Source organism: Rana temporaria, chromosome 1 (assembly GCF_905171775.1).
Source record: "Rana temporaria chromosome 1, aRanTem1.1, whole genome shotgun sequence".
NCBI classification, from domain to species: domain Eukaryota; kingdom Metazoa; phylum Chordata; class Amphibia; order Anura; family Ranidae; genus Rana; species Rana temporaria.
The window spans coordinates 200,287,527-200,307,513 of NC_053489.1; the positions used below are offsets into that span (position 1 = coordinate 200,287,527).

Genomic DNA, 19,987 nt, shown 5'->3' on the forward strand with positions numbered 1-19,987 from the left:
ATTTCTGCTTTATTTCTGTTGTCTTCCTTTTTGTTCTTTCTTTTTTTTTTGTTGTTGTTTACCCACTTCTTGCTATTGCAGTGCTTCTCAACCATCTCCAGAAGTCCACCCTTTCTCCAAGGGTTGTGTAACCAACTATATGCTCCAGCTTCCATTGCTTCCTCAGTGTTTGGGCTCTCTTCAGTGACACCTGTCTGTCATGCCACTTTGCCTTCTTTTAGAGGTGGAGCAATGACTAACCAGTGACTCTTGATTCCAGCTTCAATGGGAACAGACGACCTGGTATCAGTTATTGCTCTGTGTACAACTTAAGGCAAACCACCTTGGTATCAAATTTTACCGTATTACAATTCTTCCCAACCTTCAAAATTCATTCAGTCTTAAAAACAAAAATTGACTTTGCACATTGCAATAAAACGCAATATTGTATGCTTACATATCTGAATCCATATAAATATGGGTAAAAACAAAAAAAATCCAAACACAAATGATTTTCCCTGTTCTTGACATATTTCCTCTCAGGTAAAGATTGTGACAGGAAAAGATGGGCAGACTGGTACTCCTGTTGCTATAGCAACCCAGCTTCCTCCTAATGTTTCTGCTGCTTTTTCATCACAGCAGCAGCCATTTCAGGTACCTTTTTGATGGTTCTACAGTGTGGCCTCATCTCAGATTTACTTTTTTTTCCCATCCATTCCAATTTTAATTTTCTAAACAGATTTTTTTTATCTGTATTTCCATATTTGAAAGGCCATCCTAATCTCATAAAACTCCTTCACCCCGAGAGAAACATTAGTTTTGGAGTTTAGCCTCTGACCAGCAAAGTGGGGCTACGGTGTACTGATACTTAGCAGATCTGTTTTAAAAGGGTAAATGATCTGCTAAAAGTTGATAACCTGTCTCTCACTGCTGCTACCAAACTCAGGGGTGAAAGAAGGCATGAGCCACATTTTTTGTGATTTCACACGTAAAAAGCTTGTGTGATTCTTGCATATGTTTTTTAAGTTTTAATTATTCATTTTTATTGTGAAATATCCTTTTTATTTTTACCCATTGCAAAAAAATTATGGAGATTTCAGCAGGTAAAATAATTTGGTTTTTAGATGTGCTTCTTTTCCGTCTTCAGGCAGTAACATTACCGGTAATATCTGTTGCCTTGGTTTGGTGGTTGGTTAAATATAAGGATACAGCCTAAGTATTAAACAGGAAAGAGTGATGCTATTGGGAAGCATTGTGGTCTGTATTTATTATAGAAGGTCCATGTCAGGAGCATTTGCAAATAGAAAACAATTAAAAAAAATATTGATTCAAACCACGTAGTGTTGTTGTCCTTATCTTTATCAGTATTGTGGGACCATGTTTTACAAAATGGTTAAGGCTGTAGGTCTTCAAAGTGGTTGAAATATATTTTTTTTTAAAAATAGTACACAGGCCAGACAAAAATAATACTTGTATTAAGTTATTTTTGTCACAAGAGAAATATGGGGCTTCCCTTCCCAACTACCATTTAAAAGGTATTACTTGCTTGGCTATAATACAGAGTTACAGTATTGACCAGGAAATCCGAATTTCTTGGCTAGATTCTAGGTCAGGGGTCCTCAAACTTTTTAAACAGGGGGCCAGTTCATGGTCCCTTAGACTGTTGGGGGGCCAGACTATAGTTTAAAAAAATATGAACAAATTCCTATGCACATATCTTATTTGTAGTGCAAAAAAAAAGAAGAAAAAAACCCAATTACATTTTTAAAATTAAAAACTATTTTAATCAACATAAACTTATTGGTATTTCACAAACTCCCCTCATCACAGATCCCATCCCCTTCACAGATCCCCCTTTCCCATCACAGAACCCCCTCTGCATCACAGAACCTCTCCATCACTGATCCCCCATCACAGATTCCCCCCATCAAAAAGCCCCCATATAAGGTCATCCATCACAAAGCCCCTCATAAAAGATCCCCCATCACAAATCTCCCCATCACAAAGCCCCCCAACACAAACTCCTCTCCATCACAAAGCCCCCCATAAAAAAAATCCCCCAATCACAGTCTTCCCCCAACCACAATAGAAATATGTGTATTCCAAAAAGTTTAACAATCAGCAGATAAAGATACGCCAAACACCTGGTGTTAGCTCTTCAATCATCCCGGCACCATGGTTGTTATGGTGTCAGGGTGATTGAAGCGCATTATTTCTATTATTACATTGTAATATATAATTTAAAACTCACCATAATGCAGAATCAGAATCAGTGGGAGCGAGTGCTTCCTTACATTTCAGGTGTCACTTTCTCCAGCCAGCAGAGTGCTTCCTTATATCTCAGGTGTCACTATCCCCAGCAGAGTGCTTCCTTACATCTCAGGTGTCACTATCCCCAGCAGAGTGCTTCCTTACATCTTAGGTGTCACTGTCCCCAGCAGAGTTCTTCCTTACATCTTAGGTGTCACTGTCCCCAGCAGAGTGCTTCCTTACATCTCAGGTGTCGCTATCCCCAGCAGAGTGCTTCCTTACATCTCAGGTGTCACTATCCCCAGCAGAGTGCTTTCTTACATCTCAGGTATCACTATCCCCAGCAGAGTGCTTCCTTACATCTCAGGTGTCACTATCCCCAGCAGAGTGCTTCCTTACATCTCAGGTGTCACTATACCCAGCGGAGTGCTTCCTTACATCTTAGGTGTCACTGTCCCCAGCAGAGTGGTTCCTTATCTCTCAGGTGTCACTATCCCCAGCAGAGTGCTTCCTTACATCTCAGGTGTCACTATACCCAGCGGAGTGCTTCCTTACATCTCAGGTGTCACTATACCCAGCGGAGTGCTTCCTTACATCTTAGGTGTCACTGTCCCCAGCAGAGTGCTTCCTTATCTCTCAGGTGTCACTATCCCCAGCAGAGTGTGTTATACCTGAAGGGTTCCACATGTACTGGCACTTTAAGGCTGGCTCCACCCAGCAGTGATGACAAGGGTCAAGGGGCATAGTAGCCATCTTGGAGAGCACATGTAGGAAGCAGATAATATGCACTGTCCTGAGATGCATGTTGCAGTGTACAGATGACCTGAAATAAACATCCATTGTTCCAGACCAGAGTCTTGTGTCTCTCACAACACAGAGGATATTACTGAGTGCTTCCTTACACCTCAGGTGTCACTGTCCCCAGCAGAGTGCCGAGTGGCTACCATAGAAATTGAGCTGCGGCAACGCCCACCCGCCACCCCTTTCAACAACAGGTCACAGATGACAGACAGACCGCGGGTGGGGGATGGGCGGTGCCGCATCTCCATTTCTATTAAAGCCACTCGTCAGGCTCCCTTCTCGATTTTAACACGTCTGTGGTCTTCTAGAAATGGCCACGAGCAGAGACATTATCTTGCTGGCCGCGGACGTCTAGCGGTGGGCGGCGAAAAATTGTGAAAAAAAGTTTGCTATGGCGTCTTGTGGGATAAAGGTAGCAGAGGGGAGGGGGATTGCTGCAATGTTAGAGGGGCAGTCCGTGGGGTGGGTAAATCACACTGGCGGGCCAGATGCGGCCCGCAGGCCGTAGTTTGAGGACCCCTGTTCTAGGTTATTGAGCTAAGAAAAAATATTTAGATCAAGCAAGTCAGAGTAAAGGTAGAAGGCCTCATTGGCATACTGTATATGGTTCTGGTCTGTTACAAGTATTGACAAACCAGGATTTTCAAAGAGAGCAAGATCAGTAATGGCACCCTCCGTGTTTCTCTCATGACGAGTTTCTTTTATTGCACAGTAGCAAATGCTTTAAAAGAAATCATTTAGACACAACGAGATTTGGGAGGAAAGGAACAAGAAAGGTGAGTACTGTCTTTTGATATTTTTTTTTTTTTTTTACATCATTACATTTTTCGGGACAAGTTTTTACGGCTTAAACCTTTATTCCACCTTGAGCTGTCCCCTGAGGTACTACTTCACCCCAGGATCCACTGGTCTTCCAGGTTAAATAATAGCCAATGTCTTTTAACCATGCTTTCAGTGAATCCAGGCTATTATCAACCAACCCCCAATAGCTGAGTGTTTGTGCTGGCCTGGTTTCACTGGAGAATACTGAAGACAGTGGAACAAGGTCACATCTCTGCAAGATGCCCCCACCGCTGGAGAAAGATGAGGAATATGTTGTACAATCAGACCAAAGCCTCACGGACAAAGGTATGTAAATCATTATTCAAAATATCAAAGGGGGGTGGGGATACTCCAGGGGAAGAGCTAATAATGGGGGGGGGTGGGGTATTAGTTACACTCTGAGTGGGGCGAGAAGCATCTTAGCAGGGCAAGTTCCTTTTGAAATGTTTTTGCTCTGCATAGCATAACAGCCAAGTGATTCAGTCCTTCTAGCTAAGAGTTAGGCCTCGTACACACGACCAGTTTCCTCGGCAGAGTCCATCAAGAAACTTGGTGGGAGAGCTTTTTTGCAGAGGAAACTGGTCATGTGTACGTTTTTCATCGAGGAAACTGTCGAGGAACTATTTTTCCTCTACGGGAGTCTCCAATTGGCTCGTCGAGTTTTCGAGCGTGTGTATGCTAAGAAACCTGCGCTTGCTCAGATTAACCACTTGCCGCCCGCCAATGACAGATTGACGGCGCCAAAGTGGTTGTAGAATCCTGACCGGACGTCATATGACGTCCTCAGGATTCTAAGCCGCTGCGCGCCCCCGGGGGCGCGCATCGCGGCGATCGTTGTTGCGGGGTGTCAACACCGATCTCGGTAAAGAGTCTCTCACGGAGACTTTACCACGTGATCAGCCGTGTCGAATCACGGCTGATCACGATGTAAACAGGAAGAGCCGCTGACAGACGCGAGTAGAGGAGAGCCGAACGGCTGCTCTCCTGACAGGGGGGGTTCGCGCTGATTGTTTATCAGCGCAGCCCCCCCTCGGATCGCCACATGGACCACCAGGGAAGGGCAGATCCAAAAAAAAAGGTTAAAAAAAAAAAAAAAAAAAAGGGCAGATCAAAAAAAAAAAAGGCTAGAAAAAAAAAAAAAAGGCTGTAAAAAAAAAAAGCATTAAAAAAAAAATGATGCCAATCAGTGCCCACAAATGGGCACTGACTGGCAACATAGGTTAATCAGTGCTGCCCCAGTGTCCATCAGTGCCACCCTACAGTGTCCATCAGTGCCACCCCACAGTGCCCATCCATGCCCAGTGCCCACCTATCAGTGCCCATCTGTGCCACCCATAAGTAGCCATCAGTGCCACCCATAAGTGCCGCCCATGAGTGCCCATCTGTGCCGCCTATGAGTGCCCAGTGCCGCCTGTGTGTGCCCATCAGTGCCGCCTATGTGTGCCCATCAGTGCCGCCTATGTGTGCCCATCAGTGCCGCCTATGTGTGCCCATCAGTGCCGCCTATGTGTGCCCATCAGTGCCGCATACAAGCGCCGCCAATCAGTGCCACCTCATCTGTGCCCATCAGTACTACCTCATTGATGTCCATCAGTGCCATCTCATCGGTGCCGCCATATCAGTGCCTGTAATTGAAAGAGAAAACGTACTTATTTAAAAAAAAATTTACAGAAAAGAAAAAAAAACGTATTTTTTTTCAAAATTTTCAGTCTTTTTTTAGTTGTTGCGCAAAAAAAAAAAATCGCAGAGGTGATCAAATACCACCAAAAGAAAGCTCTATTTGTGGGAAAAAAAGGACGCCAATTTTGTTTGGGTACAGTGTAGCATGACCGCGCAATTGCCATTCAAAGTGCGACAGTGCTGAAAGCTGAAAATTGGCTTGGGCGGGAAGGTGTATACGTGCCCTGTATGGAAGTGGTTAAAGTATGAGACGGGAGTAAAAGTAGCATTTGTAATGGAGATAACACATTTTTCAAGCTGTAACAGACTGAAAAGTGCAAATCGTCTTTTACCAAACTTTTACTTAACACCCAAACACATAAGATTAGCAAAAGCAGCCCCAAGAGTTGTGCCAGTGGAATCGAACTTCCCCTGTCGTATGTGTTGTATGTCACCGCGTTTGAGAACGAGGAGATTTTGTCTGTTACGTGTGTACGCAAAGCAAGCTTGTCGAGTTCCTCGACAAGCCTAACAAGGAACTCGACGAGGAAATTATGTGTTTCACCCGACGAGTTACTCGGTCGTGTGTACGAGGTCTCAGACTAATGGAGATGGGGTTCGGGTTGCCTCTTGAATGACCATGTCCACATACGCTTAATATTATGAATTGACATAGGTGGAACACTGGCACTAGATTTTTATTTTCTAGTGATCATAAAAAGTTTTCAATCCTGTCCAGTAATTTTTACCCCCTAAAAGTGATTAGCCAGTGGGTATTTGCTCACAGGTGGGAGGGACATGAGTATGTGTTGCCTGTACCAAAGATATTCACAAATAAAAAGGAAAACCAAACAATTCAGGTACATTTTAAGGAATTTAAGAATTTTGGTTACTAGACTACTATATTGTGTGTTCAGAGGAGAATTGTAATTAACAAATATTAGAAATCCTATACAAATTTACTATAGTATAATGGGCAGATTTTGGTAAGTTTTTATTTAATCATCCTGGGTTTTTACATGATGCTTAAATCTAACCAAAAATCTCTTGGGCCGAGGTACGCTAGCTTCCAATATCTCATGTGTATTTCAATTGGCAGGTCTTCTGCTGTAGTTCTTGTTCTACTCCTGCCCACCTTGAAATCTCAATTGTGCCCACTCATCATTGAGTGTTTCTAAATTCTGTTGCACTCCAAAATCCAAACCGAGAACTCAAACAAAGAAATTTCCACTCTGAATGCCCCAAAGATATAAGCAACTTTTAGATGTTAAACGATTAGCCAGAGGGTGAAACGTCAGATTTGGGTGGTTCTCATGTCTCATGTCTGTAGCATAGCCCAGAGAAGAAACTCTTCATAAGATTGACTGACGTAAAAGTCCTGTTACATTTTATTTACACCCTGTCACAGATACTTTCACTACAGGAGCACATATGAAACGTCACCCAATGTTTCATGAATTTTATGATGCTACATGCATGCTTAGTCCTGCTCTCTTGTTATTGGAGTGTTTTTGTTTGTGCAAACAGCTGCACAGCCACTTCACACATCATGGGAAGGATTATGCTGTTTAATTTCGCTCTACAGGTTCTAGGATCAACATTTAAAGAATAGAATTTTAATTGCAGATTGCGCTTCTGCAATTTTGTAATTGTATCATAACTGGTGTGTAGCCCTGCATGACCGTATTGTACATAATGAATTCACAACAATAAAGCCTGCCTAAAAATCCTGCAATTGCCAGGCAACTGATGTGCCTAAAGTGTATTGTGCTCTTTCTATTGTCAGTGAATGTGCATGTGCACTGGTTCCTTAGAGGTATTTATGGGAACTAAGGGCCAGATTCACAGCAGAGATACGACGGAGTATCTCAGATACTCCGTCGTATCTCTCAGAGTATCTATGCGACTGATTCATAGAATCAGTTACGCATAGATAGCCCTAAGATCCGACAGGTGTAATTGTTTTACACTGTCGGGTCTTAGGATGCAGTACCGCGGCCGCCGCTGGGGGGAGTTTGCGTCGTAAACCAGCGTCGGGTATGCAAATTAGGAGTTACGGTGATCCACAACGGATTTTCGCGTTCGCTACGTCGCCGCTAGTCTAGTTTCCCGTCGCAAAGTTAGTCGTCGTTTTTGGTGCCTTAACTTTACACAGCACACGTATGTGCTGTATAAAGTATGGCCGTCTTTCCCGCGTCGAAATTTAAAAATTCATGTCGTTTGCTTAAGCCGTCCGGGAATACGGAATTACGCTACGTGCGTCGCCGTTCGAAAAAATTACGTCACTGCGCGCAAAGCACGGCGGGAATTTCAAAACGGAGCATGCGCAGTAGGTCCGGCACGGGAGCGCGCCTAATTTAAATGGCACACGCCCATTTAAATTACGCGGGCTTACGCCGGAGGCCACCGGCGTAGTTTTCATCGCAAGTGCTTTGTGAATCAGGCACTTGCGATGAAAATTTGCGGCGGTGTAACTTATCTACAATACGTTACGCCGCCGCACTTCTACCTGAATCTGGCCCAAAGTGAAGTATGACTTTTATCAGCATCTGTAAATTCTAAATTGGCATTTCAACTTGCAGTAGCTGAAAACCGCTTTTGGTCATCTGTTTTAAAAAAACTTTATCTCTTAGACTTCATTGGTAAGTGGACCTCAGTGATGTTCCACTTCCTCCCCCTTCCCAAACATAGGTATAAGCCGAGGTTCACACTGGGGGCTGCAGGAATAAAGCATTTCACTCCCGCTTGTCAGTCCCGATTTCGGCCGCGATTTCAGAGACATCTGTGCAGATTTCTGCACAGATGTCAATGTAAATCGCGGCCCAAAATCGCAAAAAGTAGTACAGAAACTGCTTTTTGAAATCAGTGTAGCGCCGCAGATGCAGCGTCACAGCGATTAGGGTGGTGCCATTTCCGGCAAATGCTGCCGATTTTATGTCAAAACACACCAGTGTGAACCAGGGCTCAATGTTTTTTTTACCTTACTACAAATATACAGCATTGGGTGATGCTGCACACAAGTGTCACTGACGTGTGTTTAGGCATTATGCTATACCTTTTTTTTTCTGAACTGAAGTTGGTTGTCTTTAGAGGAGGTCCATCCACTTCTGCTGGATGGGGTGGGTTGTTTTTTTTTATGCATATTTTTTAAAGGATTCTCGTTAATGTGTAAGAAACAGGGAGTTCTTTAATGAATGGTTGCCATGAAAAAAAAATCTATCCTAGTCAATTAACTTTCCTCCCAAGAAGGCTTGGACAGGGGATGTGTGTGCTCACCAGGGAAGGCCTATAGACATATGAACTTTTTGAACTGACTGTAAACAAGTGATTTCTGATGTAAGAGACAATCAGAGTTGAGACTTTTAAGTCCAGTAATCTTGCCACAAGAATCACCAAGACACATTTTGACCATTCAATGCAACATCATCTACTCAAAACGAAATTATTGCATTTTGTTTTATTATCCCTTTAATCATAGTGTATCATGAAATATGTGTTTTATTGTGCACCATTGCTCATGGAAAAGCATACTAGCTAACATGCTTTAATTCAGAGCAGATTTCATTGGCTTATGTTATGCTTTGGCTTTGTCACATCAACTGTCTTTGTTCGCTTTTCCCCCTTGAACTATCTAGCACTGTCTCTCTGCTTTCCCTAGCTTCTCTAACTTCTAACTTTTAGACCTATTAATGTACTGAATTTATCAAGCCTGTTTAGCTTTATACAATATTTTATTTGCAGTAATGCATGCCACATAGGGTTAAATACTTATTTTTAAGTTAAATACAGATTTAAAAACAAATATACAGTAGAAACAAATCATGTAATAACAAATCCACAGCCCTCTTGTACTATTGTCAGAAGTGGCCATAGACAAAGCTTGCATCTCTTGTTTACTGTTTCAATAGAGATAAATTGAGGACTAAAAAGAAAAGTCATTCAATCCCTTATGCCATTAATGCAAATCCTAATCTGTATGTTCTTGTGCCACAAATTGACAGGTTACATTGCTTAGGTTTCTTGTCACGCTAAAATATGACCATAGGCTACTGTTATATTGAAATAAAGCTATTAAGAAAATTAATTGGAGCTACATTCAAAAATGATAATTTGGTTGTAGGAGGAGTGCAGTTGAATCAGCTACTGATTTATAAGTCTTGGATACGCCATCAGTAAAATCTTTCTGCCAAGCTCTGCTTCTGTCCACCTAGGAATGTGTGAGTTCCCACCCACCTTAGCAGGTGTATATTCTTTTTTTTGGTTTTGGATTGAGTAGGAAAGGATTCAAATCTCTGTCAAGTTTATTTTTTGCTGGCTGTGTACCATGTGGGACATTTCTCTTCACTTCCTATCACAGAGATACAACTAAAAAGTTATAGACAATCTCCCAAAGTGTGGGAAATTTCCCCATTAGGCTTGGTTCACACTGGTGCGACATGCGCTCCAACTTTGGGAGCACAGCTTGCATAACGTGCATAAATCAATGTTTCCCTATGGGAGCCATCCGAACTGGTCCAACTTGTGTCATCCCAACTTTGAAAAAGGTTCCTGAACTACTTTGGTCCGACTTGGGCACAATTTTAGCCTATGGATTTAAATGTAAGTCGCATCCAATCGCATCATCATCTTACCTGACCTGACTTGTGGCTTGCGACTTGTGCTCTGAGGAACTTGAAGGGGAACCCAATGCCCAAAAAAAACAACATGGGTTCCCAACCAGACCCTTCAGATCTGGTATGGATTTTAAGGGGTATCCCACACCAAAATGAAAAAGGGGGGAGGTGAGCGAGTGCCCCCCAAACCATACCAGGCCACATGCCCTCAACATGGGGGGGTGGGTGCTTTGTTACATTGTAATCCTACTCATTCACCCAAAATAGTGTCAACAATAAAGAAAAACAGTACACAGGTTTTTAACAACATCCTTTATTAAAACCGCTGCTGATGTCTTCTTCCCTTGGTTCTTCTCCCTCCGCTGCTTATGTCTTCTTCCCTTGGTTCTTCTCCCTCTGCTTCTGATGTCTTCTTCCTCGAGGGAGAAGAACCGACAGAAGAACCAGAGGAAGAAGAGCAGCGGAGGGAGGAGAACTGGAGAAAGAAGACATCAACAACGGAGGGAGAAGAACAGGAAGAAGAAGAGCAGTGGATGGAGAAGAACCTGTAGGGAAGAGCAGCGGAGGAGAAGAATCGGAGGAAGAAGACATCAGCAGCGGAGGGAGGTGAATTGATTTGTGCCTGATGAATTCCAGTCAAGTGCTAGGCCTGGTCCGCCTTCGTGGCTATATTAATAAGAGAAGAAATGGCTGAAATCCAAATGCCGTTTATTGATCACCAAGATGACATCAAAAGACAACAACACACAGGTCTTGTAGACGCGTTTCACACAGTACAATTGTGCTTAATCATTAGTGATTAATGATTATGCACAATTGTACTGTGTGAAACGTGTCTACAAGACGTGTGCTGGTGTCTTTTGATGTCATCTTGATGATCAGTTTACGGCATTTAGATTTTTATCGATGTGCAGCCATTTTTTTTCTTATTCATATACCAGTGGAGGGAGATGAACTGGAGGAAAAAGATATCAGCAGCGGAGGGAGAAGAACCGGAGGAAGAAGACATCCCCCCTCCACCCTAACCTGCAAGACTCGCTTTTACCAAATACGCCATTAGTCTGACTGAACTTCTCACTAAATCCACTGAGGCCTCAGCAATAAAGTCTGAGGCTAGATGCAGCTCTTCCAGGGAAATGATAATTCTCTTGGGATCTATCCCCAGAAGGCTGTCTGGGGTTAAGACTGTCTCCACATTTGATACCCATGCTTTTAGGGCTTTAGAGACTGAGGTCAGGGCTAATGCTGGACAACGGGCAAACCCTGCAGCCAAATAGATTTATTTCAGATCGAAATCCTCCCTGCAATCCATGGGATCCTTAAACGTCACAAAGCTTTCCAATGACAGAGAGACGTGGCGTGCTAGGCGCTGAGGGGCTGCATCTATTACCAGAGGAGTGACCCACAATGGCAGATCTGATGAGCTGAACGGGTACAATTTTGTAAGCTTGTTTTGTAGGTTGGCCCTTTTGTCCAACTTATCCAACTCTTCTTCAATGAACTCCTTCATTTCTGCCATCAAAGGGAAGTTGGGGCCTTCCTTTTTAAGACTTGGAAAATATCTTTTCACCTTCTGGGGGGGCACAGACTCAGCTTTCCATTCAGTTGTATCCTTCATGGCTCCTTTAACCTCCCTGGCGATATGATTATTTTAGAAAAAAGGTGCTGAAAGCGGTACCATTATTTGCAAGGAAATTTGGCGTTTTATACTGTAGGCCTGTAATTCTAAGGCCCCATACACACCATAAAATCCATCCGCAGATAAATCCCAGCAAATGGGTTTCAGCGGATAGATCCTATGGTGTGTACACGCCAGCGGATCTTTATCCGCGGATAAATCTCCCCTGGGATGGATTTCCAGCAGATGAATATTTGCTGACATGCTCAACAAATCCATCTGCTGAAGTCCATCCCAACGGATGGATCCGCTCGTCTGTACAGACTCACCGGATCCATCCGTCCAAAGGGATTCCCCGCACGCGTCGTAATGATTTGACGCATGCGTGGAATTCCTTATATGACAGCGTCGCGCCCTTCGCCGCGTCATAATCGCGGCGACGGCGCGACACGTCATCGCCAGAGGATTTCCGCGCGGATTTCAATGCGATGGTGAGTACACTCCATCGCATAGAAATCTGCGGAAATCTTTGAGAGGATTTATCCGTGGAAACGGTCCGCTGGACCGTATCCGCGGATAAATTCTCTCGTGTGTATGGGGCCTCAGAAAAAACTCACTTAAATCTGACCAAACAAGAGTCTAGTAGGCATCCCGGGTATGATTTTTTTTTAAAAACAAAATTATAAATGATAATATAATAAATAATTATAACAAATAATAATATAATTATAATAAAAATTATTCAATAATGTAATCAACTCAAAATCACTGAAATTTGCTCATTTGCAGAATTGTCGCTGTCATTACTTTTATTTTTTTATGACGAATTTCCCCACAAATCGCTATCGCACAATTCTGCAAGTGATTATAATTTATTATTGCTGTTTTCTAGCTGCTCTAAAACCATTTTTGACATAAAGGGACACTTTTGTTTGCTATGGACAATCTACAGTTTGCAGGCAGAAAGAATAGTTTTTATTATATAAAAGTACATGTAGGGCACTGGGCAGACCACTAGGGACAAGGGGGTGTGTATTTTTTACAAACAGTACTGTAATCTATAAGATTAGAGTATACTGTATGTATTGTGTTTGTTTACCTTTTTGAATTTGGCACCGTTCTCCGCTCCCGTGCGTCGTAACGTCGCAGGGAGCGGAGATCGGCGGCACACAGAGGCACTGTGTGAATCGAGTGAGGTCCCGCTCGCTCACACAGCGAGGTGGCATCGCTGGATCCAGGGACAAGGTAAGTAAACCAAGCCTGTGGATTCAGCGAGGCGAGCCCGAGTCTGACTCGGGGTTACCGATCGTAGCCAAAAAATCTCACCCCGAGTCAGACTCAGGAATACCGCCAGGGGGTTTAAACAGATTCACCAAGCTGAATTCAAAGGAAAGTGGAAGATCATCCTTGTCTCCTGAAGAGAGATCCATAACCAACTCTGAAGAGGGACCTTTCTGATGTGTAGCAGATTTTTCTGAAGGGGGGAAAAAAAACTGCTGCATAGATTCTGTAACAGCCTGTTGGATATAGGATTTAACTCCCTCTGCATCAGCCTCACTATGTGTTGAAATCGTCTTCAAGCATTCAGCACAGATACATTTTCCAGGTAAGGCTGCTTCTAAGCATGCCCAACAAAGACCCTGAGCTGGACGATCCATCCCACTTGGACCTGGAGCTGGAGAAAAGGCTTGACATATAATGGGCTGCACTAAGTAACTGAGGATTGGCCTGTCTCGTGGCGAGAATGGGAACTACAGTAGAAGAGCAGTTTCTTCTGGAATCCAGAGAGAGGAATGATGGCGGGACTTTGATTTCTTTGCATGCTTGTGTTTGGGACTAGAATTCCTGAAACAAGCAATACAACAATATTAGAGCAGTGAGAGAAAGTAGCACTCTTAAAAATTGATCCTATGTTGCCTCCTCTACCTTTCTGCAGATTTCAGTGTTTCCATGGCTTTGTTTCTTTTGACAAAGTACATGAGAATAGACCTTACCAGAGGGGTGCATGGCTGACACAGGAGCAAGATAGCAGCAACCTACACCACTGACATACAGAGCCAGAGGAGAGAGAGAGAGAGAGTAAGGCTCTCCTCTTCCGTTAAAAAAAAGAGCTGTCTGCCCTTGCCTAGCAACAGAGTAAACAGCATCTGCTGGCTGCATGGTCTGTGTTACCATACCCCCTGCCATCCCCTTCTAAGACAAGTGAGGAAGAACAGTGCGGCCCATCCCCTTAATGGAGCCTCTGGAGAAAGAGAGAAAACAGAAAATGTAATACTTACCTTTCCGTAATTTTCCTTTCCTGGTGGCTATCCGTGGCAGCATATACATGGTTGGTTGCTTAGCCCTCAACCATCAAACCCACAGGACCACTTTAAACGCAAAAAAAAAAGAAGAAAGAGATGGGCACCCCTCCATGTCATTCTTATAACTAGTCTTCAAAACTGAGGATTGTCAAAGCGAGCGCGTATGCTGCCATGGATAGGCACCAGGAAAGGGAAATTACAGAAAGGTAAGTGTTCAATTTTCCTTTCTCCTGGTGCCTTTATGGCAGCATACACATGGTAAATAACTCACTCAGAGGGAGGGTTGCTGCAAAAAATATGATTTTCATTTGGTTTACAGAACCAATATCCAAAATCACAGGGAGTAAAAACAGCTGGAGCCATGAAGGTGTTAAAAGAAGACCAACTCGCCGCACGACAAATAGTTTCTGGAGAGACCCATGTTAAAGCCCCCCGAAAAGAGGCCATCCCCCGAGTCGAGTGAGCATTAATTGCTTTTGACACTGAAAGACCACTGGCCTTCTATGTCAGCCAAACAATATAGCTTGTTAAGGTTCTTTTGAATGTTGCCATCCCTCTTTTAACACCATTAGGGATAACAAACAGGCGTTGAAAATGTTGTGTCAGCTTAATGTACTGTTGTAGAGTTCTTGCTTCGTCCAGTTCATGCAGATTCAAGGTGGCTGGATCTTACTCGAAAGCTGGGAGGACCCACTCCTGATTAAAGTGGTAGACAGATGATACTTTAGGGACAAACTGGTGAATAGGTTATAGGACGACTCTGTCCGGGAAGAAAGTAATGTATGGTCCTTACGTCCCCCAAGTCTTGGATTTCCGACACTCTCTGACCTGAGGTGATGGCAATTAGAAAGGCAGCTTTAAGAGTAATGTCCCTCTTCAGTGGGTGCAAAAGGAGAAACTGTAAGGGCATAGAGTACCAAGGGCAAATCCCACTTTGGATATAGAGGCTTCCTAGGTGGTCTTAATCTTAGGATTGCCCTCAGAAAATTTTCTATCAGAGGGTTCAAGGCCCATCTTGTGTCTGTTAGGGCGGATAGGGCTGATACTTGTACTTTTAGGGTATTCAGCCCCAAACCTAGATTTAAACCACTTTTTAAACAAGGAGAACATTATAAACACCTGGGTTTAGTGGGTTGAATTTTTTGGCTTCCGCAAACTCTGAAAACTTCCTCCATGTTTTGTAGTAGGTGTTATTGATGGATGACTTTCTGGCTTGAAGTAGTGTCTGGATTACTTTGTGGGAGCATACTAAATCCCCCCAGCCTTTTCCCCTCAATTTCCAACCCCCTGGATCCAGGAGCTCTGGATGTGGATGGATAAAGTTCCCTTGAGACATAAGGTTGTATGTGTTCGGAAGGAGTAAGGGTTTGCAAAGAGATAGATTGGTCAAGAGTGTAAACCAAGGTCTCATTGGCCAGTAAGGAATCACTGCCAGGATGGTCACTTCAGCATCAGAGGAACCGGAAGGAATGCATATCCTATCTGAAAGGTCCAGGGCATCTACTCCCACTGATTCCTGGGCAGGATATCTCATGAAGAATCTAGGTGTTTTGGTGTTTAGTGGGGACAGAAATAGATCTAGTTGAGGACTGCCCCATGGTGATAAATCCAATTGAAGATGCCTAGGTCCAGAGACCATTCGTTGTTGTTGGTAAATTCTCCTGAGAGGTGACCTGCTAGCTGATCATAGGATGCTCTGAAATTTGCAAGATTATTCTCAGCCCACCCTAAAATCGAGGCTACCTCGCTCGACAGAGATCTGCTGTGCATACCCCCTTGGTTTTTGATGCAGGCTACTAGTGCCTGCACCTCTTTGTCTCCACCTGCCTCTGTGTTGGCCCCTGCCGGCTACATTCCCGGCTCTCCTTTAGTATGGAGGGTCTTCTCAGTGCTGACAGTTGCTTCCCTAGATTCAGGACCTTGGCTTCCAGGGAAACAATGTGCTTACACTTTGCACAGCAGTATTCACCCTCGATCAGATGATCAAGGAATGCATACATGCCGCAAGATGTACACCGAGGTGCAGACCACATGTACTCCAAGTATACACAATACATAGGTACTAACGATCCACACACTACTCAAACACTCAGGTACTCACACTACACAGGTACTTTGACCCCTGTTATAACCTGTTTAAACTCTGTTTTTTAACTCACCACTTAGTCCAGTTCCACTTGGTCTAAGTTCCAGCAAGAATAAAGGTGGCAAGCTCTAAGACGAGCAGACTCAAAATTAGTTCTACAGAAAGTTTTATATAGGTCTCAAGCATCTGTGACTAATTAACCACTCTCCTTAATTAGTAGGCTGAAGGAAGGAAAGAAAAAAAAAGACTGTTTAAAAAGTGTCAGCGATGGTGTTAAAAAAGCTGCAAGGAAAAAAAAAATGCAACACAGCAATCACCAGCAGTCAAAAGCAAAACTTGTTCACACTCTCCACTCAAGGTTCCCACTGTTCAGCTTCCAACCAGCAAGTCTGACAGCCCCCTTTACCTTGGGAGGACTCCATGACACCAGAGGGGGTATCCCTTTGAATGAGTGAACTCTCCAGGACCTTCTAGGAGATGTTTCCCTGCCTCTATACTGAGCCCAGGGATCTGTATATATAAAGGAGCCAATTCGGTGTACCAAGATGTCCACCAGCCGCTACACTCGGCTACCGCGCATACAGCTAACATTCAGAACTTTCAAGCAAGGGAGAGTCTGAATCCTGGCAGGAATATTGGTAGGGAGAAAATCTAATGCCCCGTACACACGACATGTTTTCCTGTCGGAAAAACTGCGATGAGAGCTTTTCGTCGGGAATCCCGACCATGTGTATGCTCCGTCTGACTTTTTCCCACAGAAAAAAAAGAGAGTAGGATCTCTTTTTTTCCTGTCAGGAAAAAATCCTAGCGGGAAAACCGTTCGTCTGTATGCCTTTCCGACAGGAAAAAAAACACGCATACTCAGAAACAATTCGATGCATGCTCGGAAGCGTAGAACTTAATTTTGTCGGCTCGTCGTAGTCTTTTACGTGACTGCGTTCTTGGCAGTCAAAAGTTTACCGGACTGTTGTGTGACCGTGTGTATGCAAGGCAGGCTTAAAAGGAATTCCGTCTGGAAAACCATTGTTTTTTTTTTCCCAACGGCAAAACCGGTCGTGTGTAAGACTTTACATTCCGTCATTCATCTGAGGTAAGAGACAGGTGTCCAGGAGCAGGACCAGAAAAATAAAACACCTGAGATTAGGGGTCTCTGTCTTTTATTCTGAGGTCGAAGGTGGTCCTTGGGGGTCAAGGGGGCGGAGTTGACGCACTGTTGCTAACATGAGGTGAGCCAAGAAATAGTGATTACTACCATTTTGATGCTGCAGTAGCTTTGGAAGTTCTATCAATTTTATTTTTTATTGTAATTTTCCAATATTTAAAAAAAAATATTATAACATGAATTACAAAATAGATTTTTTTTCCCTAAATTTTTGGAACATTTTGCAGTCTACAATAAAAAACGGCAGGTGTTTCTGAAAAGTGTTATTGTTAAGTTAATCAATACATGCTGACCCTGTTAAATCTGGCCTGGACATCTAGGCATTATTGACCTCTGGTGATGAAAGGATTTTGAAATGATTTAGAGAACTAGGCTGTAAGTTGAAGGGAAGGAGCTTCAAGATTGTGTTCCCTACAAAAAGCATGTGTCATGCACAATAAAGGAAAGTGAGCAGGTGGTTGAAGTAATAAATGCATAACTCAAGTCTTGGTATGGGACAAAAGGATTTTAGACTGATGGCTCCTGTGTGTAGCCCACTGAGTGTGGGGCTCCAGTATTTAAAAGCCTCAACTGATCCCAGCTTTGGCGACATTGCAGGTTGGCACAGTTGTAAACAATGGATCCTGCCAATGTGCAAGCTTTCTGATATTGCCTGCACACCGACTTCATAAGTGTCAGCCACAGCCAAGTGGCAGGGTCCCCATGTAAATGGCAATAGAAGCTGCCAATCAAAGCTCCATTTTCCCAGCTGCAGGCTGAGTTAGCCTGCTACTGGCAGGAAAAGAGCTACTAAATATGATTGACAGTAAGTATTGAATGTTGTAGACATACTAGGACATGATTGCATAGAATCTTCATTTAATTTTACACTAGGGAACTAGGGCAGCACAGTTCTGGATCATTAGCACAACTGCCCTACAGCACAGAGGTTCTTAGTTTAAATCCAGATCAGGACACTACCTGCATAGAGTTTGCATGTTTTGACTAATTAAATGAATTCACACCCAAGAGCATGACGCGCCTAAATGCGTTACATGTGTTTACATGTGACAAGTATTTTTTCTACCAAACACTGCTGCCAAGAGGGAAAAGGCATCTAGGAGATAGAGCAAAACGTCCAGTATGCATGAGGTCTTATATGTACACACACCTTTCCCTGCTTCAGCACAGTTCTCCCCTGGCTCTTTTCCTGCTCAGAAGCAGCTCTTCTTTTTGTTGCAAATCCAACACAGGTTGGTTACTGTTGCAAAACCACTGGCAGCTCATCTGTTGCTCTTTACTTTCCTCTTCTACTTCACCTTCCTGCAAATTCCCATCAGACCCATCAACTTCCTGTTCTCTCTTCCACTCCTCCACCATTGCACTTTTATACAACACTACAAGGAAGCCTGACTACCCTGCATGGTCACTAGGGATGGGCGAACAGTTCAGCCCAAACTCTTGCTCGGGCCGAATATTCACCAAACACCCCAATTTGCAGGGTGTTCACCCTGAAGAACAAACTGCAATGAAGTAAGCTCTGCACAGTGCATTCTGCCCCCTGATTGGGCAAAGTTTTACTCAATCAGGGTGCAGTGTACGCTGGTTGTTAAGGAGCCAGTCCGGGAAGCAGGCTGAAGCGTCCTTAACAACCGATGAGTCATCGGCTGTCAATGGGTTTCCCCACTGCAGAAAAAGTACCGGTAAAAAAAATAATGAAAAAAAAGGCCCTTCAGGTCTGGTTTGGACTTTAAGGGAAACCCCTCAACAAAATTTAAAAAAATGCAGTGGGGGTTCCCCCCATAATTCTTACCAGACCCTTATCCGAGCATGTAGCCCGGAGGGGAGGGAACAAGTGAGTGCCCATCTCCTGAACCATACCAGGCTAGAGGCCCTCAACATGGGGGGGTGGGTGCTTTGTTCCCATGTTGATGGGAACAAGGGCCTCTTCTAGACAAACCTGGGCTATGGTTGTCGGGTCTTCGGCCGGGGGGCTTATTCACCTAGTGGCACCGCCTCCTTCTGATGTCACATTACAAGGTGCTTTGGGGCGGGGGGGCAGAGCCCCCCCTGCCCCAAAGCACCCACCCCCCCCATGTTGAGGGCATGTGGCCTGGTATGGTTCCAGAGGGGGAGTGCTCGCTCGTCCCCTTCCCTTTCCTGGCCTGCCGGGCTGCATGCTCAGATAAGGGTCTGGTATAGATTTTGGGGGGGACCACACGTCATATATTTTTTTCAATAGCTGGGTGCCGGCAATTTTAACCGCAAGTCATTTTAAATGGGATTCGACACGTTTTTTGTTTTTTTTAGAAATGTAATTTTTGCTGTAGCGTATATTATGCATGCTACAGATGCGCCACTTTACAAGCACATTAAGGGGACCCCCAGACACTATATTTAAAGGAATTTTTATTTTTGCGCTTTTAGCATAATTAAAATCACTGCTCCTGAAAAAACTATTGTTTTGAAAAAAAAAAATGTTTTATTGCTACATGTCCCCATACCCCTTTTATGGCAAATTACTTGCATATAGGCCTTGAAAATGGGCACTTTTGATTTCTCCTTTTCGGCTCCCATAGACTTCAATGGGGTATGCCGTTCGGGTTAGAACATTTCCCCTGTTTGGGAGTTCTACTGCAAACTGAGCAGGGAGGTTTTCGGCCAATCCCTAATGGCCACCCCTCACTGACACTTTTAGGATCACCACTGCGCAAT

General features: G+C 43.8%; 1 protein-coding gene across 6 annotated transcripts in view; it reads left to right on the forward strand.

The window, feature by feature from the left end:
* The window catches only part of LOC120935641 (E1A-binding protein p400-like), a 290,514-nt gene that overhangs the window by 17,052 nt on the left and 253,475 nt on the right, over nucleotides 1-19,987 (forward strand). For 4 of the 6 annotated variants that reach the window (XM_040347697.1, XM_040347694.1, XM_040347700.1 and 1 more), the window contains exon 3: nucleotides 523-633. The exons of the other annotated variants lie outside the window; for them this stretch is intronic. In XM_040347697.1, the coding sequence (XP_040203631.1) occupies nucleotides 523-633 (111 nt within the window). The remainder of the gene's footprint in view (nucleotides 1-522; nucleotides 634-19,987) is intronic. 6 annotated transcript variants of the gene reach the window in all.